Here is a 22,459-nt window from a genome sequence, read left to right as displayed (position 1 = left end):
TATATTTATATAAATATAAGGAAGAAATCCCCCTCTAAAATGTTCCTTAGTGTTTTTCTAGAGCTTATGGGGGAGTAGGGGATGTATGTCTTCTTACTGTTACATACATTTAGAGAACATATTTTGATTTATTGGCTTCTTGGTGCAGTAATGCAAGATTGATCCACATTGGTGCCAAAGGCTTTGCTCATCAGAGGGAAGATGTAAAATAATACTAATCTCCTAAACAGTGAGGCCAGCCTCACTTGAATTCCTCTGCAACCCTCTGGTCTACCACAAAGTTCATAAATACTTTGACTTCCAAACCGTTAGACGTTAAAAACAGGAACAGTACAGTAACATGGGGCATTATGCTTCTCAGTGTAAAGCATTCTTCACTAGTTGCTATCACAGTGCAGACCTGACTGCATTAAATATGCTCAGGAGATTAGTCAACGTTGTCTGTATTTGGTTATGGGAAAGGCTCTCCTTTTTTTCATCCAAAGTGCATAGTGAGAACAAGTCAAAGCATTCCTCTTTTCAGCAAGTGTTTGATAGTCTGATCTAGGCATCCTCCTGAGAATGTGATTCCGATATCTTGCTCTTTTCCAAAATAAAGTCCTGCAGTTCAGACATTCATCAGCCAGGTAAACAAACTTTGCCAGCAAATAGAAGTCCCACTATTGTAAAGAAAATGGATAAGACGAATAGTACATATGAAGACCCAACTACTGTGTTATTGGGTAATTTATAGGGTTGACCTCCAACTTCATTGATGTAGAATCCTATTGGAAATATTAGCGCTGCCATACAGAATAGAATCACTGCAAAGAAAATAGAAAAGAAAAAACAGTCACTGCTGTGTTCAAGTCAAAAAATTTACCCATTCATAGAGCAGTACAGCAAAGCAAGCAAAGTATTCTGACCAAACTGAAGAGCTGAGATATTCCAGTACCTAAACTCGCTTGAAATGACTGAGTAGGCTTTATGTTGCTTTTAAAACTTCCCTCATCTACTCCCAAGAAAGACGAAAAGACCCCATTTTGACTGTAATTTCAGTCCTGCTCAGTAGATCATGAACTGTCTTTACAGAATAAAAATTTGGTGGATGTACTTCTACCACCATCCCCAAATATAGTCACAGAGTTCATTACTTATCCAGTTATTTTAGAGTAATTTTTCCCCAAAGTCAAGACAAACTAACATTCAACATTGAAGAAACTCCGTTTCTATTCTTAGTTGTCTTTTTCCAGCCATAGTTGCCCTCTCCAATTCTTCTACACAAATGCCTTTTCTGTAGGAGTTTTGCTAAAAATAGAAATCACAGAGACTCTAATTAGTTTTTTAGATTAAAAGATACCAGTTTCCTAAAGTTATATGAATGTTTCCTTAAGTAATGAAATATCCTTAAGATCTTCCATTAGAATACAAAGAAAGTTTTCTGATTCAGTTTGATATAAGCTTCTAAGTGAAAAACTTCAAATTCAGACCAGAACAAAGAAAACCAAGCAATGAGGCTTTTTATTTCACCTGAACAGTCAGACTTATATGTTCATGGTTCATGCTCACAACTGACTCCGTGTGGATGTACAAAATAGAAACCAGAACTCCTGCTAAAGCTGTTCATTAGAATTACATTGTGGATTTCACAGGCCTTCAGGCTGACACTCCTCACAGCAAATTTCAGTACTCCAATCAAATCCAGGAAAGAGCATCCTGTGTTGCCATCTTTCCCAGGCAACAACTTCAATGTTCCTGTGAGATACCTTTGGATAAGTAACCCTGTTTAGTTTGAACGCAGCAGAGTTCTACTGTCTCAGCCAAGGGAATGATTTCCAAATACAGATTCTCTGTGAAGCAGTACATTCTTCACAATAAGAAGGATTAGTCTTTGAATTGGTTTGATTGCATATAAATATATATATATTTTGCAAGAATATATGCAAGAATATACAATTAGGGGTTTTTAAATCAGTATTAGAATAACACAATTTTATCTGATTCTACCAGTACAGTCAACTATTAGTGGTTTAGTCTTACTTCATTTCTACATAGTTCATATTTGTTTCAAACATTATTTATTGTGAGGGGAACATGGCATCCCAACACCCACTCAACCAAATCTAAATTGTATCTGGATGGAGAGATATCCCACCAACCCTTCAAAGCCACCTACCATCTGCTAACATGATGCACGGCTAACACTAAAGCCTCTCCTAGTCCTCAAAGTCTACCTATTAACCTAGCCACATGAAAAGGAACATTCAAGCCAAGTTACGATGCTCCTCCCTGAATAAAGTGCATTATATGGTATTTTTTCAGTTTTCTCTCAGTGAACAACAGACTGCTGCTTTTGGTTTGTCAGTGAGGGACACAGGCGCTATCCTTGTCTCCCCTGTCTCTTCTCCACCACTAAGAGACAGAACAAGCTCTGGGGATTGTGTTCTGTACTTGAGCTTCCTCACAAATCAAACTCAAAAAAGCAACAGTAAAAAATCACTGGCAACAGTAATAACCATCACCTTATCAGTAGTGCTGCAGCTGCTTTTATTTCAAAAGGTCCCTAAAACAAATTCAGGAGCTTGCCTGTCCTCTTAGGCCTCACCAGAACAAAGTCTCTGGTCTTTCCAAATGAGGAAATGATGGGTTGGAGCAGCCTTTGTATTTTTGAATGTAACTTCCCTACTGCTCTTCCTGACTAAACACTTATGCTTCAGTTTTTCCAACTATAGTGTTACATGCCCCTACTAAGAACTTTTTAAATGGGCTCCATGTTTACCCAAGTTTATCACATATTTTATATCTTACTGCTTAAAGCTTATGATTTGCATAGTAAAGGTCTCAGCTTTAAAGAAAAAAAGTCATGTACTATAGAAGGGATTAGTTATGGGCACGATGAATCCGAATGCAAAAAGTCTCCAAATAGGCTATGGGCATAAACAAAAAAGGATAGTTTCAAAAACCATGATCCACATTAGAATATCAGCTGTTCCTTGCTTTCCAAAACACATAAAGCAGCTAATGCCATACCTTGAGTCAAGAGCAGCTACCACCAGATCAACCTTCCTTTCAGCTGACAATACCGAGCAGAAAAAAAATCAAATGTGCCACTTGAGGGAGCTTGTGTCTCACCTCTAATGTAATCGCACCAACGGGTTTTTTAACAGAGAAGAAAAGAGCACAAACTAAAAACATCTGGCAACTGTGGAGTTACCACATTCTTGCTCAGTGCTCCCTCATTAGGCCATCTATGAAAACAAAACCAAAGAACAAGCAACCAGACACTAAATATTAAATAATTTAGAAGTTTTTAAACGGCATGTAATTCATATCCATGTAATTCAACACTACACAATTTGATCATTAAAGAATGCTTCCCTTTTAAAAAATTGTATCTTAACCAACCATCTGAGGAGAGAAAGCTTGGGTATGTATTTCTTGAGCAGATCTGTGTAAGCACAGAAGAGCTCTATAGTTGAGTGGTTGAGAAAGCAGCGGTTGATGCGTGATTAGTAACGCAACATACAATTAGTACCAGTTTTAACAACATTCTGAGGATGACTCACATTATCATAACTCAGCACGCTTCCTGTTACATCCAGTCCTAGTCCCTGATTAGCATTCCAGTTATTTACAAAACTTCTGTTATATTTTAACAATAACACACTTATAGGAAACAGCTTTAAGATTTTGAAAACAACCTGCACTTTCAAGATAAAATCTCTTTTATTACATTCCAGAATCACACAACTGGAAAAGTTCTGATGGCCTCATGGATAAGGCTGAAGAATAGATCTTTAACCCTCTCTACTAAACCACTGCTTTTTGAGGTGTGTTGCACATACATGCACCAGTGCTCCTAGGTCCAAGAACTGCTAGTGGCACTGTACTGCCAAAGAGAGTGTGCCCCCTGTCTCCTTGTGTTCCCACCCGAGGGCAGAAGGGTGCAGGTACCTCAACTCTCCCCCAGTTCACAGCAGGAGAAAAGATAAATTCTGCATGTGCAGGCAGTGTGCAGAATGCTGACGTGCATACGCATTTCAAACACTTATTACAGAAGTAACCAGCCATCTTTTCTCTTCCAAATAACAGTGCACATACTCTGCTGTGAGGGCGTGCAAGCAGTTTTTCTTAGTGTGGCCTGAATTTTTAGTCTACTGAAATAGCAAATGAAAAACGAATTTATCAAAGTCTCTTGTCAGGTTAGGAAATCTGAATTATGGCAAAGTTTTGAGAAATCACTAAGAAAAGACTGCATGATAAATTTATTTAAAAGAAATGAAGAAACTAAGGAGAAAATCCAGACATTAAGTGCTCAGCTAACTTAGTGTGTATTCTTTCAGGAGGAGGATTGTAAGCCAGAAGATAGGAATTTCTTATACAAGCTGTAGCCCAAATCTGGTAGTATCAACTCAGTGCATTTCCAGCAATATCTCCAGCAACCCGTAAAGAACTTCTCCCTCAGGAGTACTTGCTTATGATTTAAAATTCTTCCTTGGACAGGAAAATTTGCAGAAAGAACAATTACTAGAATTTCTATTAACAAACATATTTAGGTAACACAATAATTTCTCGTCTGCTTCTGAATGGTGGCTGTCAAAAAAGATCTAGTTCCTTTAATTCTTTAGCTTGAAATTGTTTTGAGCATCCAATGACAACTTCAAAAAATCCAGCGTATCAAAAGAAGGAAAAAGCTACAGTCTAGTCTTTACAGGGTTCATTGTAGTACCTGATTGCCTCTTTAGAGATTCGTAACATAGAAAGCAGCATCTGGTGCAAATCTTTAATAACTCAAGCAACATTTTATTCACTGGGGAACACCAGGGACAGACGTTTGCAGGACAGCTACTGTTAGTTAAGAATGGGATTATCCTGCCCCATTTTTACTTGCGTTCCAAAAAGCAAGTCCATCATACTCACTAACATTTAAATTCTCAGACAAAAAGAGTAACAGACTGTCTGGTAACTGCTGAAAAAAAGGTAAAAATATTCTTTTTCTGTCCAGCATCTCCTGTCTTGATGCATCTCAGAGAAGCACCCAATTTAGTGGTAGCAGAAACAAATTAATTCCCTTTCTAGCTGTAGCAAATGGTAAGAGATCTGAATCAATGTAAGATGTAAGCAGATCTTGTGGGACATTCTGTGAATTCCTGCCATAACCAAGACTGTTATTATATACATAAGACCACATAGGTGGCCTCCACAGAGAAGCAGCTCTGGATATTGTTTCTGTTTATGGTACCTAACAGTATCCCAAGGACCACAGAAATTACATTTCAGATTTACCATAGGTTCACCATATCCTATCTTCTAAAACATGATGATGGCATAAAGAGCACCCTGAAAAGGCAAGGGGCTTAGATAAATTGGAAGAAGGGCTAGCAAAAAAGAGCTGTTTCAGAGATACATAGAATATTAACAAAGCCAAGTTACTTGTTCTGCTACCAACTTATGCCACTAAGTCACAAGAACACCAAGAACACCACTCTCCATTACATTGTATGAATTTGGTACTAGAGTTAACAGGACTAAAAGAGCAAGAATAGTTTTGATAGTATCTATGCCTAAAGTGACAATACCTATCACACCAGTAGGAATTGAAAGACTCTTCTCTACAAGAAGCAAAGGAAAACTTTTACATTTGCCGTTAGAAGACTTCTGTCACCTGTGCAGCATGATCTGGAAGAAGGAAATACCTCTTCTCCACAAAGCTGTTTTGCAGAGAAGCCAGAAAGCCAAATTTCTGTGCAGTAAAACCACCACTGGCTGTGGAAGGAACACTGTGCTAATAAATATTCTCTCAGGTGTATCCCTTTAGACATATATACAGGAAAGAGAATTGATAGATCCTGCTTTTGTCCTTCATGTGTCCCTTATCTAAACAAGGGAGACAAGACGACTTTCAGCAATAATTCATATTTCTAGATGCACAGTTGAAAAATCTGGAGTCATCCAAGATGACAAGATTACAAGAAAAATAATCATGAAAAATATAAGCTGTATATTTAGACATATAGTCCAGCATGACCTGGGCAAAAGTGACCCCTTACCAGGCTCACCCTGGTGCTGTCAAAGTTGCAAAGAAAAGGCAGAGCAAGAGGCCAAGAGCATTCCTTTGCCTTTAGGTGATTTACTCCAGACCTCCTTGCATTTGGAGAGAATGGGGCTGCCAGTCTCACTACTGCCCTTGGCAGTCCCAGCAGACTTCGCTGCCTGCCCAGGAAAGCACGTTCTACCTTGTGTTCAGAAAGTTCTGTTAGAACAGCTGCTAGCAGCCTGTGCTAGGCTGTTTGGTCTTGAAATTGGTTGCGAAAGAGATGTAATACAACCATGAAGTTTTCCCTATCCTCTTCTAATGAGTTACACATGGTGGTGTTAGACAGCGCTACCACATCACACGAGGGACATGTTCATGGTATGCCAAGCTGATTCCACATGGCTACGTGTCTCCTAATACTAATCTACAAATAGACTACTAATTTGTGTTGCCATCCAATGAACCACAGACATCACTCTCATCAACTTATTGAAAAATACAGAACTCTTCATAACATTCATTTCTTTTGGGAAAGTGACTTTACTTACAAGTCACTTAAGCAATAAAATTTCCCATCCTCATTGTTAACAAAATACTAAGGTCACAGAGTCGTATGTATTTGAGACGAATACCAAAGATGTTGAACTTTAGAATTTCAGCAACACAGTGATTGTATCTTAATAGAATTATTAATAATTCTGAGTTGCAAAAGAACAAATTAATATGTTTCATTATTAAACATAACATAACAAAAAAGCAAGTCCTGAAATAAAAGAATGTCCTTTGATATTTATAATTCTAATAATGGACCTGTTGCAAGCCTAAAGAAATCTACAGAAAAAAACCCCAACAAACAGGTTTAGGATATTAGATTTTTTTTTGGCTGAACTAACCATCAGTTGTAGAAAACTAAAAATGCAGGGACATGACAATTGGAGGTATTTAAAAAAAAATCCCACATTAAAATATGTAAACCCTGAAATACAAGCTCAGAATTACAAAAAACCCACCTCAGTAAATATCAACTATTAATAAATAGTATTTTGAAAACCCTCTTTACCCTAGAGCTTTAACTTACAGCTTACTGTAACCATTTTAATTTTACGTGACATTCTGAGTTTAAGCCCTCCCTGCATACATCAGATATACATGAAATATGTATAGGTAAACAAGGGCACAGGAAAAGTTGGGATGGAATATTCAGTAATACTCATGTCTGCTATTTTCATCATTCATCAGAAAATAAATAAAAGTCAATCACAACAGATACAGCATTTCAATAGCCCTGTTGTCTGCAAGAGCTGCACTATTAATTTAATATGCTGTGTAGCAAAGTTGTCAGAAAGTTGGCTTTGTTTGTACAAGTGCCTCAGTGAAGTACCTTTGTTGAAGCTGAGCATTTTTTTATATTATTCCCTTCCCCAAAACAAGATTAAATCTCACTCATGTTAGGTATCATTAGATGTCACAGAGTTCCATTAAACCTGATTTATGCCTGTGCAAACCATAAACTTGCATTTTCTAGTTAGTAGTCACACTACCTGTAGTGGTATGTCATAATTCAAGTCAATTTAAAAGCCCTCAGGTTTTGAGCTTTTTCATGTTGTCATCCCCACCATTAAGGCACCATTTCACAGTTGGGCTAAGCCTGTAACACACACCAAGAAAAGGAAGTTTGAAAGTTATTCCCTTTACTCATTTTAACTGCTTTTCTTTTGCACTGAAGTAACCATAGGATACGTTTCACCTACGCAGAAACACGGGGCTGGCTAGAGAAGGCTCAGCCCTTGCCGTGAGGAGTTACGATGGTGCTCATATGGAGCAGAATCAAGGGAGGCAGAAAAACACTGGTACTCCTCCCTCCAGCTAAAGCACCGCTGCAGGTCTCTGATGGAAGGAGAAGTCTCGGTGCTGCAAAGCACAGCAGATGCTCTGCAGTGGGCAGTCCTCCTGCATAGCCAATTAGGATGCAGATATTCGAATATAACACCTGCTGCAAGCATGAAGCGGGACTGCACCAGCATCAAGCCTGAATGAGGTATTCATGAGATACCTGAAGCAGGGATAGATTTCAGGCTGTAGTAAGTCTCAGGTGCAGCAACTGTTTCCTCTTCCTAAGGGAGGAAATTATCAGGGAATTTCACGAATTTTTCCATTCTACTAGGAGTAAGTCCTGGATATATGGGTATGGGGACTGACTTCTTCCATCCTTGCTCATTTTCTTAGGTCAATTTATGGCACTGCCCAAGGAAGGTAAAGGGATTTTCTCTCACCTTGGGTTCACAGACTATTATTCCCTCTCAATTACAGTCACTTAAGAGACCAACCCCTTAATTTTTTAAGAACTTTCTTTTTCTCTCAGATGTGGTATTTAAAGAGAAGGAATGCTGTGTATAGTAAGAGTCCTAAGCACTGTTCCTTGACAACACTGTAGTGTTATTTTAGACTCCACCAGTTTATCCTGCATACAGGTCAACTGTGTAGTTGAGGTCACTTACTTCCAGTGAAAGCTATCCAGCGGGCATATTTAGTAGCTTCTCTTCGCCAGTGGGAAGCCACCAGCAAACCACATGTGACAGTTAGTGAAATGATTCCCATAATGATGAAAAATAACGTAGTGACCCACTCAGGAGGCAGCCGTGGAGGAATACAGGTCCTGTCACGTCCATGGATGGTTTGACACTGTCGCACAAGGCCAACTGTGAGAGCACCTGAAAATACATAGCAGAGAGGCAAGTAAACTTTCAAAATCCTCTCTGAGGGGCGCTCAATTGCAAACCAAAGCTCAGAATTGTGCAAAAATAAGGGATTCTTTCTTTGAAGAACTTTAATAAGCCTTTCAAACATAGAGGATGGGGGGGTTATGCTTTAAACATCTATCTTCATGTTCTTTCATCATACGCTTGCACAAGTAGAAGTGAGATAGCTGCAAGCTGCATCTGGTTCTTGAGTGGCAATCAAGGTCTAATCAAAGGGATAAAGCACTCCTGTAAAGCCTGCCAATATCAGCTAAAGTGGTAGCTGAGTTGTACAGAGGATCACTTCCCCATCTGTGCAAGATTAAATACTTTTATAATCTAGCTGCAGCCCCCTAAAATGCCTGGAATTGCTAATGCCCTTTCCCCTCATCTGTAAGTATAGCTTTAATCCTCAAAGTCTCGCAGCAGAAACTGTATTTAAGTCATACCAAGATTTTAAGAACATTTAAATAAAAAAACCGACTTCTTGACAATAACTCTCTAAGAGTCCCTCTATGCAAAAGACTGATCAATTTTCTTGAGCGCTAACAAGAGTTACTACAAACACAAACTCGGATATCTACACAAAAGACCTATCAAAAAGACCCTAGAAAAAGGACAAGACTGGTAGCGGAACCATAAAGTTCTACACAAAATGAGGTAGGTATTTTCTGTTAAATTAAAAAAAAAAAAATCTGATTTAAAATCCAATTCAGTGCTTCTGTGACTCACTAAGAAGCTTTCTGTAAGCTTTAATAGTGAAGTTCTCTCGTTTTCGAAAATTTAAACCCAAAATTAACATGCAAGATTAAAAGCCATTTCTTCCAGTGTCTCTTAAACATTAAGTTCTGTATTTCTCAATTTTGTCCCTTCTTCTGAAGTGTTTTCCTAATAATCATAATTGTCCTTTATCTAAATTAGGAGCAAAATAAAACAGTGGATAATATTAGAGTCAATACATTCCTCCACAAATTACTGTAAATATTGTTATAGTGGACTTTTTAAAATAAAAAGAGGTCAACTTAGAAGAAAATTACAGAAAGACACGGACACTTAGATGTAGCATGTCTTTCGGAGGAAGAAACAACTGTTGTAAATTTTAGCTTCTTTTTGAAAAAAACAAACAACCATGAAATAAAGAAGGCAATAATCAAAAGGGGAACCAGTTCTAGCATGTACCTCCTAGCACCCTGGAGCCAATTTCTGCACATTTTCAGATCCTGTCTGCTTACACCTCAGCAATAAGTACCAGCAGAATCAACTTCTAAGCTTAAAGCCATTGGGTTAGGAGGCAGAATATCGTGTTTTATTAGATGCAGCACTTCTGGTACCCCTCCTAGAAGATGAGACAAACCAAGAGCAAAACCAGTACTGGACCAGTTCTGGTGAAGCATTCCTGTAACCCTTGTTTAGATTATAATTTTTAGCCCTATTTAAATACCTCCTTTTAATTACATATTTATCAACTAAAAGAGTCAGAGATTAATTTTCTGCTAGAAGTTGAAATAAAATAGTTTTTAGAAGTGTCAGTTACAAAGTCAACAAAATTGAGATTTTCTACTCCAGATACACAGCAATCACACCACTACTGTGCACCAGGATTACACAAGCAACCTTGTACACAGTTTTAGATGAACTGCTTCTCAGCTGCTTTTTCATAGCCTGAAATGTTTTCATTTTACATCAGCTGCTGGGGCAGAGGGGAGATGTGCATGTGTCCTTAAAAGTCAGCTCCCTGAAATGCACATTGGAGAAACTCACACAAAACACTAAGTAGTTTCCTGTAGTTTGGGGATAAAAAGGCTATTCACTGCAGTATCATAGAATACCAAATCAATCTCAACCTTTCTGCAAGACTAAGATATAAGAACAAGTTTACTATACTTACAGTAGAAGTCAGTGTTTTTTAAACTGCAATTTCTATCTAAAGAATGAATGCAGAAAACATCTATTGAGTGTGTGATGTAATTTTTATGAAGTCACAGACCTCTCCTGAATTCAGTGGCAATAATTTAGAGCATTTTTAACTTTGGCAAAAGCAACAGTGATAGGAACCACTGTGCTGGACTCCACTCCATTTTCTGTGTTAACCGAAACTGAAGAACAGTTGCTATACACAAGCATGCATTAGAAAGAGACAACTAACTCATCTTTCAAATGCAATTTGCAGTTTATATTGAAGATGTTTTTCAATTAACAAGAGCACATTTAACATGTCAGATGCAGAGAGGACCAAAGCTAAACCCAGCTGTGCCATATCTCGAAGAAACACAAGAGAATTCCATCTTGCACTACTGTTTTTCAGTGCAGTATTTTTGCTGTCAGCATCTGCTTATCCAAAGGCTGATTTTCTCAAAAAAAAACCAACCCCAAAACCAGCCCACAACAGGAAATTAAAAAAAAATAAAACAAAACAAAATAAAATAAAACAAAATAAAATAAAACAAAATTTAAAAAGTTAAATCTCTGAATTGTGAGTACCAGGGTAACATCCCCCTTTAAAAAAAAAAAAAAAGAGTATCAGTTTTGAAGCATCAGCAAATAAATTTCAGGATCTGCCATTTTGGAGGAAAAACACTGAACTTTATGGTTAAGCTTTTGCTAGCGCACACTCAGTACCTTCTCTTATCTCTGCTTCATGGATTTCAAATTTGAAATAGACATACACCAATATTTGAGGTTTTGGACCTTGAGTCTGCAGACTCTGGGGAGGCAAGTGGAGGGCAAGAGAAGGTCTGTGAACTACTTCTAAAGGTTTCACAAAGGTAACTGGGAGAAACAACCTCATTATGTGATCATAAATGTAGCTGAAGTTCAAGTTTAAGTTCATTATACAGGGATACCTCACTTATGTACATAAACTGGGCAGAAGGAAATTAAACCTCATAATTTGCTTCTATAGTGACAAATCTCCTGTTGCATGCAGACTTCAAAAGAAGTCTCTGGTATGGAAAATTTGGGGGTTTTTTTGCCATGAAATTCAACAGAAGAGTGGGTTTACATGGTATTTTATTGTCTTGGTCTCATCCTAAAGCAATCTTACAAACAGTTCCCAGGCAGCTGCCAACAAACTAACTTGTTTTAAAATCTTTTTTAACCTTATCTAGCCTATCACTGAAAGGAGGGACAGAGGTACTGAATCGAAGTCTCCTTCTGCCTGTAGTTAGAGAACAGCCTAACAGTCTGTCTCAAGTCAGTCATCAAGTTCCACTCTGATCCCTAGGTACAAGAGGTTTTTAGTTGTTCCTTCAGAATAATTCCAGCATAATTGCTGAAAATCTAGGCAAGTAAGACAGGTATAAAACAAACAGCACAGCTAATGCTAGTGGATTAGGCAGCTTAAAGATGGATGCAGCCCTAAAACACGTGCAGCAGAGTTACCACACCTGCCCATCTTCCACTTCCCAATGCCTGTGCTGCACAGCCACTGAGAGCTATAATGACAACCTGGAGATGCAGGGGGCTGCTGCCTTCCTCTTGCCTGTCTCCTCCTCTTCAGCTTCCACAGCTGGTATTAAGCAGGTTAGTACAACTAGTGCGAGAAGTGATTAGGATACACGTTTCTAGTTACTATAAATGAGAATCAGCCTTGATCAAAACAGATACTGCTGCACTGAGCAAATGTCAGTGAAGCAGCCTTCAGTCTTTTCCAGTCAATCTATTCCCTAAAGTGCCAGTGCATTTCAAACACGTTAAACTTCCAGTATAACCATGTAGTCAGACTGTCACTACGGGAAGGTTGTTCAAAGTGTTTGAAATGGACTCTAGTTTATACCAATGAAAGATTTCATTACCACATTTCTATGCTACCTCACTCAACTACTCCAGACCACCAGTAATACTAATTTTCTGACACCTCCTATTATTTTTAGAATCAGTAATAAAAAGACTCTTTAACAAATATTTGGGAGCATCACCCGTTTAACAACTAAGTTTCACAAAATCTTTGAGGGGAAGAGGGGAAAAGGCACCAAACCAAAGAAAAGCAAGCCCTAGTTGTTCCCCTTTGTGCAGATACGCGGCTGCCATGGAGCAGACCCACAAGTCCCACTCCAGCCCCGCCGGTGCTGTGCCATCCCTCTCCTGTTTCCGTGGTAACTACAGAGCCACCAAGGAGGAATCACATGCTACAGAGAGAAACAAAGATTGCTGCAGCCCTTTCACTCCCCCAACCTCTCCATCACTTCTGAATTATTAAAAGTGGCACAGCAGTACCACGGCTGGAAAGCAGTAGCATAATAACAGCTATTCAGATGCTTGCTGTTCATCTACTATTTGATTGCCAAAACACACAGGATCAAGCATGCCAGATGGACACAGGAGAGATGCCACTGCCATGAAGAGCTTACCATGGCATAAGAATCAACTAATATTCTAGAAGCACAATGCAGTGAATGAGGTGGGTCTCAAACGTTAGGAAGTCAGAGCTCAGCAGCTGTGCTGTCACATGAACACACAAAGCACAAATCCTCTGAACTGCTCTTGCTCATCCAGCTTGGGGTACCTGCTCCTCTTCTGCCCTCCCATACTGCCCCCACTTGACAATGTCCTTACTCTTTCCCATCATTTTAGAGAAAATGCTATTCCTTGGGTTTAAATGCACCTGCAACCCTTTATATATTCCTTGACAACAGCTTCCTCACTTTTACCTTCCATGTATCAACCACATCCTTAGCAAAATGTTTATTACTAACATTAAATAAATATTACAGGCCAATATGTCTAGTGAGGAGGTTAAAACATCCTACTGCTTCCAGACAGCCCACCCACTTGCCCTCCCTCCCTTGCTGTCCTGATGAGAGGTATGGTGCTGCTAGAAACCCCAGTTGTGACTGCCAGACCATTTCTGCTCAAACAAGATACTTTAGTGTACAGTGGACTTGTTCAAAAATCTTTGCTAAGCGAAGAGCACAGTTTATAGGCTTCCTAATGAAGCATTGGTGACTTAAGTCTTAGAGCACCGCCAATGTGGCAAGGACACTGATAAGTTCTATGTTTTAGTAATGAGCGGAGTACATGGAGCCATGTTAATTGGGCACACTAAAACATTCATTGCTGCTGGTTAGGTAACAGTCACATAGCAGAGAATGACACATGTAAAATAAGAGCAGCTCAGTTAGGCCATTCCCTGTAACTCTTCTTGGGCCACAGACAAGGACAGGGGGAAACGAAGTTGTTCTTGGAAAGTTCTGAAGTTCTAGCCAATTAAAAAACTTGAATTTGAAAAAGTCTAGGTTAATTTAAGAGAAAGAACAGGCAGTAGCTGTCTAGCGTGTAGTTGTAGCTTGCTACCCAATCCAAGTGGAAACTTTGAAGGTCTAAAGAGAATGCAGTGATTCAGTCATGGCAGACTAATTCCCTGTACCAGCGTTAAGGACAACCATCAAGTTGACTTTGGCCACCTTGCCTTTAACATGTCTGCTGGTCCTTGCCTGCGACCAAGCCTCTCTGACAGAAGACCGCTTTCAAAGTGAGCAAAGCATAGCCAAGGGATTCCTGAGAGGAACAAACAACAGAGCATGGTAAGAATAGTTCCAATGCAACTGCCCATAACAGCAAACAAGGAGGAGATATTTCCAAGAAGATTTTTCGAAGTCATCCAAGGAATTTGGCAGTTTAAGTGATGTTACTGTACAGAGGGGGAAGAAAGAATGATTTATTTATATGTATTTTGTTTTGAGGAAAATTTCTATTAATTCTATATTCCAGGTATTAGTTTCTTGAGAACCGAATACTTTCTTTCCTGAAATCCAGGGAACCAACACTACTGATCCTTCCCTACCATAGCCCGGGAGGCCCACTCTGGGGTGCATATAGTTAGTTCTACCTATTCCAGTGTAAAACCCCATCAGAAATCAGGCTCTGTACTCTCTCTTATGAGGAGATTAGTTATGCTTAGGGTAAGCAGTGCAGAAGGTTAGGGGAAATGCTATGCTTTTACAGGATATGCACCACCTCTGGTGTGGAGAGGAAAAAGATACAAGACCCTGCTGGTTTGTAAAGCACTTCAACACTGGGGCGGAAAAAAGGATTAACAATGTTGGGGAATACCTTGATGCTAAAAGGCATGGTCCATGTTGTAACAGTCAAACAGAATCACAGGGTCTCTGTACCTAAGGTCCCACTGAACGACACCCACAGCCATAGCTCGTAGATTATTTTTTTTAATTTACACCTGCTCAGAATTATAGCCTTGTAAAAGGAAATGCAGTTAGTCTTCATCTAAATTTTTGGCCATTGACCCATTAAAGCAATTTCAAAATGTTTACAGGCTCAAATAATGTCATATCAGAGCATTTTGTAAAATAGCACATGCACACAATTAACTGCAGCTAAGTAACTATAAGCAAGGCGAACATCCTTTCCTCCACTTTTTTGCTTAGGTCATTGTTGCAAGACAATACAATAACTGGATTATACCTAAATAACTACAACGAGTCTATAAAGGATCAAACTATAGGATAGGTTCAACTGCCAGTTTCCAATCAAGTAAGAGAATACCATATCTGGTACTGTTCTTACACAAATAATTACCTCTTTTGTAAGGGATGGGGGATGGTTTGAATAGATGCTCTTTAGCACTTATGCTGCTAAAATAACTTGGAGGTTACCATGCAAGTAACAGTATTCAGGATGTGGCATGACGGATTTATTCTTTTACTGTGGATGTTCCAGTATGTTGTTCAGTTAGTAGATTAAGTGGCTACCAAGTTCAGACTTACTAAAATAAGATTTATGAATGTGAAAGGATGATCTAGAGAAAAGCTTAAAAGAATAACAGAGGATTAAGTGCACAGAACATAGAGGAGTCCAAAAGAACAGGATTATGAATTATCATTCCTGATCTTTGTATGCCAGATCTTATGTTTTTGGCACTCACTCTATCAGTGTCTCAAATCACCTAGCAGGTATTGTAACCCTGGGAGAAAAGCTTTGGAGTTTCTCACTTTGAAGCAGATCAATTCATATGCACACTGAAATATTTATTTGTGTGAAATAAACACCTGAAAAGTATTTATACAATGTTAAAAGATTAGTTTTAATAAACGTCTAGATTTACTTGTGAAGTCCTTATTTACTGCATCTTTTAAGAACAGTTCAAATCAATATTGCAAGATAGAGCATGTTCCTATATATAAGCTGCTATTTCTTTCATTAATCCTTTTCTGATACCAGAATGTTTTCTCCCTTTCAAACCAACTTTGAAATGCACCATCCTTCTTGCTCTAAAGATGTAAAGGTGTTTCCTCGTTTCAGGAACCAAGTGACTTTTAAAAATTACTGGTATTGGCAACAGTAGGTGAGGTAACGTCCCTAGCTTCAAACCCAGCTTATGCTACCTATGAGGAACCTACCACCTGAATTCTGTTTAACAATCTACTGCCCACAGAATTTAATTTATTAGGTACCACTTTTGGCACACTAACTTCAAAGTGTACTGGCTTTTAATTTTAAAGTCTAAATTCAATGTTAAAAGAGTTGTGGTATAGGAAAAGAAAAGCCTGCCTTGCTGCTGAAGACCATCTGGTGCCTGAGTTCTCTCAAAAGTTTTCAATTCAGTGTTTGTGACATGCCTAATTCAAACCAAATCCTCCTTCTGCAAAAACCAGTCTTCTCCCTCCCTACTCCCACCCTCAAAGAGGGAAAAAAAAAATCAGGGGCCATCTATTGGGAAAGATCCTTACGACTTACACGTATTAGAAAAGTTTATTACTACAGATGACAATCATTATGATTAACAAGTTGTAACTGATGTTTAAATTGCAGGCATTTGGACCAATAAAAAGTAAGTTTATTTCTAAACTCCAACATACAAGTTTCAGTGCTATGCTGCTTGTGTGTGGGGTTTTTTTAGTGTTTGAGTTTTGGTGGGTTTTTTTGTTGTTTTTTTTTTAAGAAGAGATGGATCACCACACACTGAAAGAACTACCCTCAGGCGACACAGGAACAACGCTCCTGAGGACATAACAAAGGCTCTCTGTGTTCTCACCTATCAGAGCCACACAGAAGAATGTGTTCTCTGCCCACACTGAAGGTATTCTTTCCTACTTCAGAAGACAGCATTAAATATTGGTAAACAGGATCTGTAATAAGTCGCATCCTTCTGGTTGTTTATTTTCTGACTCTATAAGCATTTTCACAACAGGATAGCGTTGTTAGTGACTTAGAATCTTTACAGTTTCTGAAGTGGGAAGGGTCTGGAGGAAAAAAAAGATAACTTAAAAAAAACCCTCAAAACAAAACCCAATCACTTTTTTATTTAACTTAAAAAAAACCCCAACAAACAAGCAAAAAATCCATAGCTATTTCCGTTTTTCCCCCAACCAAAACAGAGCTACTCAAAGTTGACAAAATTCACTCTCTAAAAAAAGGAAAGCTCAAAGGCAGTGTCAATATTTAAAAGTTATTATTCTAGTCGGCTACACCAGTTTTATGCCATATGTTCAGTTGAAAGCCAGCAGCTACGACACTTACAGCTGTTCTACCATTTAACATCTGATGAGCTTGTGTTCATCTTAATGGAGTTATATTTGGCTTCAGACAGAGCTCTAAAATGCCACCTCTCCATCCAATACACCACACAACCAGACTCCAACCTTCTCAGAAACTGTCTGCTGAGCACTTCACCATCTTATGGCTGATGTGCAGGCTCTTCAAGGCTGGCCATCATCTACAGGAGCCAGGGATGTGAGGTGGCCAGGCTGGGTCAGTAATGGCAGCGCCAGTTAGTTGTGTAGTAGGAATACAAGCAAAACCACAGAAATTCTGGATCTTCACAGTTCAGTGGATCACCTTCCACAGGTGTCTTATAAGGTGGTCTCTTCACGAGCTGGCAACATCTCTCCATTTTTACCTCCTGCATATCTAAAAGCACCATTTCACCAAGACAGTGGAGTTTCAAACTTAGTAGATGTTCAAGTAGATCAGGACAGATACACCAAAACCCTCAAATCACACCAAGTAAAGTATCCTATTGTTCTCTGTCTTTATTCATGAAGATGAAATATCTGTCAACCTTCCTGGTTACAGTCTAACGCAATTCTCCAGCCTGGTGACAAGGGCATTCAAGGGTAGGGAGCAAATTCAGATTCTGGCCATGCCCTCAAGATTGCTTGTGCATTTTATCAAATGCAGTTCAGGAGGAATAAGAATCACCTTCCTCTGTCAGCCATAACTGCTGTGCTTTGCGCCGATCTCAGCTTGTATCAGACATCCTCCAAGGACAACCACTGATCTGGCTCGTCCGTGGCCTTATGAATCACCCAGTGGTGTAAGGTGAAAAGAGAAGCATTGAAATGCCTTTTGGCATTTCATATGGCTAGAAACATATTTTGAAATTTTAGATGTCTGCTCTGCAAACACTCAGTCTAAATATACCTTATGTGCTTGAATGCTTTCTTGCAGCTGAGCCTAACTGTCTCCTGGTCCACTGCTGCAAGCAAATTTTACGTCCAGGTTGCCAGAAAGTACAACAGATCTTGCTACATAAAGAACAAAATACTGAAAAAGCAAATAAAATACACTAACAGTTTGGCGGCAATTTCTTTAAATCACATAACTGATCACAGGATTGCATTTAGAGCAATGAGGACATGAGAAGGGAAGTCTGCAGGTAGAAGTACTATCTTTTATTAGAACAACCAGCATTGGAAAGATTAAGCACATTTCTGGTCTTGCAAGCGCTTTCTCAGACACACAGGTTTCCCCATTCTACTAACTGGGAATATAAAAAAACACTATCCCTGTCTACTAGAATTGCTTTATAGCATAAGGCACCTTTGTCAATTCAAGAATAGCACCTGAATGTCTCGAGACATTTCACTGCAGCAAAAGTAATATTTCAAGTAGAATAAAACCTAACCTTAGGTTTTATTCCTAAAGGCACTTTTTAACTGTTCCCAAATTTGTGTATGACATGCTTCTAACAACCAGAAATACAAGTTAAACTGCAATTTAAATAGGGATTAGGTACAGGGCCAATGAAGAATTTATTCTCTATAAGTAACACTTCATGTGCTGAAAGACAGACTGGCACATAGCTCACCTACATACAGCCTGTCCTCAAGGAGAGCCAGCACATCGTTTCCTGGCTGATTAACACTTTAAGCCCCGCTCAGTACAAAGGGTAGCTTTAACTTTTCAGGTAAATTGGGGAAAAAAACCACCACCTTCTTTTGCAGTAATAATTCTTAAATTCAGGCATTTCACATGTTGTTCCCTTCACAACAAAAACATTAAAAACAAGAAGAATAGGAAGGCAGGGAGCATAGTCAGGATTTATCCTGAAGTTATGTTTTCGTATCCCTTTTGCTAGGGCAAGTCCTTGTTTTAGATGCCTGCATAAGTTAAGCCTGAATTATTGAAGCAATTGACAGGTGCTGTCTGTGTGGTGATAACACTTTCTCCCTTATCACAAATTGGCATCTACAAAAATAGACTGTAAGAGTCTGGAGACTTTTTTTCCCTAGAGTAAGAGAAGACAGACCACTCCTGAACAGTTAAAATTTGCACTTTACTGAAATAAAATATCACTTTATCTTAACAGCAGAGCTCAGTCCTTTCTGAACAAGTGGGACTATTCTTAAAAAGCAATTAGATGTTATATAGCGCTCCAAAGAGTGTGTCTGTTAATTATGTCAGTTGTTATACTGACATTCTGAAACAGAATTCTCTCTAATTTTAGATTCAATATAAACAGGCAAGAAATGCTGTCTTTATCCACTTCATCTTACTGAACATATACTTACAGAGAGCATTTACTGCAGATTACATTGGGCATAATTCAACAGACTTCTATTTGTAAAACAGCAGCTACTACTTCTAGCCTTTACTCTATTTCACCGTTTTTCATGTATCAAGCTTCAGAGTGCTTCTTGTAATTGCTGAGCAACTCAATAATATTCCACCAAAAGAATTTATGAGACCACATTAGAAATTCTTGGCCATTCAATCCTTTAAGGTTTCCTGTACAATCTTGTTGCATAGTTTTTATATTGAATTAAGTGTGGGTTTAAAAAACAAAGTAAAACATGGTGGTTGTTTTTTTTTTAAAAAAAGCTTTCTTCTACATGCAAAGTAAAACTTCTTCCCACACGAGTTTCTACAACAGAGAACTACATCATTAACACATGAATTTAGGTGCATGATTAGTTTCAGAACGGAATTCAACCTAAGGAAAAAAAGTTCTTTCTTCACCCTTGTGACTTCTCTTCCCCCACAGCATACAACGCCTACAATGCTCCTCGCATCAACAGGCACAGAAGTTGCAGTGCATTTTCTCCTCTGCAAGAAAGGAGATCAGCATCTTCCACTGTGGCAGTTCTGGAGCTGACACTTCCACTGACTGTGGGAATACCACTGGTTGCAGTCTGTGCTTAAGAAAAGATGCCTCTTAATTCTGCAATTTGTATTATCTCTCTCGTACAGGGAAGACTGAACATTAAAGCAAATTTTCAAGTCAAACGAGTTGCTTTCTATACAGAAGTCAACCTTCAGGGAACTTCAGGTCCATGACAACTTCTTAGCAGTTTTCTTCACTTTAGTATAAAGACAATACAATTAAGGGTTGCGTACATTTCAGGCATTAAGCTCACATTGATGAAGTTACATATAAAACCATTCCCCTGACTTGTACATTTGCCCTGCCTATCGTGAAAGTCAGGATACATCTCATTTCAGATGTATACACAGATTTTGTTGCAGAAAGCAAGCAATTTCACTAAGACATCCTAATAATATCAGTATATATGCCATCAATTTGAGAAGTGTAGAAAGAATCTAGATTCAAAGCAGCTCTTTTGAAGTATTCACAGCAAAGCTCTTCTGAGGCACACTGAACAGTTTGTACCATTCACTCTTATTCTGATTCCATACCTGTGCCTTAAATACAACTAAATTACATTGCTGTCAATAGCTGGAAGCAGTCACAGCAAGAGAAGTAGAAACAAGGCAAGAAGAACTGTGCAATGACTAGAGAGGGACAGGAAACCAAGGAGCAAGAACTGCAACACTGTGAACTGGGAAGTTGGCTCAATTATGAGCACCACAAAAGTGAATTCCTTGTCTTTACTATCTATGAAGACTGCCATTTGATTATCAAATTATGATGATCAAGCTCAGCCCTACTAACGCTGTGTCCAAACAACTGCACAAAGAATTGCTTATAGCCAAGTTCAAGGCCTAACATGAGCCATCTTCAACTGGACAAATATTTGAACATCTAAGTGGGTTATTAAGTAATACACCTTGAGAGACTGTCATCCTTAATAATCCCAAAGTGCTTTGTAATTTATGGCACGGAACTGCAGCTACCATGGGGCTCTTGGGCAGCAGCCAACTGTTGCTTATCACACCACCTTGCGTGGATAGGAAATGTTGGCTTCTGATACTGCAATAAATCCCTGAGAGGCTTTTGATGCCTTCACAGGGGAACAATTTAGTTCATCCCAAGGACCCAGTCATAATAGACTGAATATGGTTTGCTCAAAGAGAGGAGCAAGATTCTACACATGCTGTGAAATTCTGAAGCTCTAACTCATAGCAGTTAGTGTTTCGTACTTATTAGCTCATCCCGCAGACAAACCATCACAATCAAACTACATTTCCTAAGATATCCAAGAGAGACCAAACTCTTGCAATCAATTCAATTTACAAAATTTGAAAAACATATACAAGGTAATACATCAATTAGGAAGTCAAATATGATATAATAGGAAGAAATCGAGACCTTCATCCCAAGTAAGGATGTAACCTATGACTGTTAATTCCATATAGATTCCTATGGAATTAGGCCAATGTAAGTGCTTTGCTAGCCAAATGCTCTATTCCCTTCTCCTTAAAATAGGCACCTACCCTGCACAGATCCTCTTCTTGGCCATATCTCCAGTTTTTCAGATCTGTGTATATCTCCATCAGTCAGAGGCTTGGGGAAAAAAAGTGAGACTGAGAAGAGCAGCTGGAGCACACATAAGGGGATTGCTGCAAAATTACCATAGCACTTTTTTCCTACGTATAGCCCTTAAAAAAAGACTCTGGCCATTACTAAATCTGTGGGCACTGTGTATTACAAGAAAAACTTATAGCTATGTAGTAATAAAGTTATTTTAAATTTTTAAATATTATAGACTATTAATTTATAATAATTTGTAATTGCCCCAAATTAATTTGTACAAGAAAAAACATCTGCCTCTATATTGTATTTTTCCACCATATAATAAAAGTAAATTTGTATTTGATTTTAAAATAGAAAGCAGCATTTGATATCTTCAGAGGTCAACATTCCTCCTAATCTATGAGTCACTTTAGTTACCCTCTTCTGAAATATACAGGTACCAACTACTGCTGGAAAAAGATACCTGAACTAGGTATGTAGGTATAACTACAACTCCTGCAAAGATGAAAATCCTACACACTGTACTGCAGCAGGCAAGAAAAGTTAGTTGTCTCTACTTTGTTTCAAGACTAGCAAGAAAGTTAAGTGGGAAAAAGTTGAGCTGTTGTGAGGTACCTTATAAGAAAAGTAGGTCAAGCTTGAAAGTTTGACCTACTGATCTTCTTTGCTCTGACAGAAGTACAAATGGAGTTTACATAATGCTGCTCACATGTAAGCGCTGGCTGGAAACTAAACAATACAAATGTTTCTAATAAGCTGCAGCCATTAGCAGAATCCCATTTTTTGGATTTCGGTTTGGTTTAAATCCTTGTT

The 22,459-nt window shown here is 38.6% G+C and overlaps 1 protein-coding gene across 1 annotated transcript; it reads right to left on the bottom strand.

Moving 5' to 3' along the window:
- Positions 1-618: 618 nt before the first annotated feature.
- On the bottom strand, positions 619-21,676 carry LOC104539074 (chromosome unknown open reading frame, human C16orf52; the record flags this gene model as incomplete). The annotated part of the gene is made up of 3 exons (XM_010182509.1): positions 619-803; positions 8,515-8,727; positions 21,607-21,676. Coding segments are annotated over 3 exons (468 nt in total), but the record flags the coding sequence as incomplete, so codon positions are not given.
- Positions 21,677-22,459: the final 783 nt, after the last annotated feature.

Source organism: Mesitornis unicolor, unplaced genomic scaffold (genome assembly GCF_000695765.1).
Source record: "Mesitornis unicolor isolate BGI_N332 unplaced genomic scaffold, ASM69576v1 scaffold31624, whole genome shotgun sequence".
NCBI classification, from domain to species: domain Eukaryota; kingdom Metazoa; phylum Chordata; class Aves; order Mesitornithiformes; family Mesitornithidae; genus Mesitornis; species Mesitornis unicolor.
Note: the sequence above shows the minus strand (reverse complement) of the source record. Positions and strands in the feature narration are given on the sequence as shown.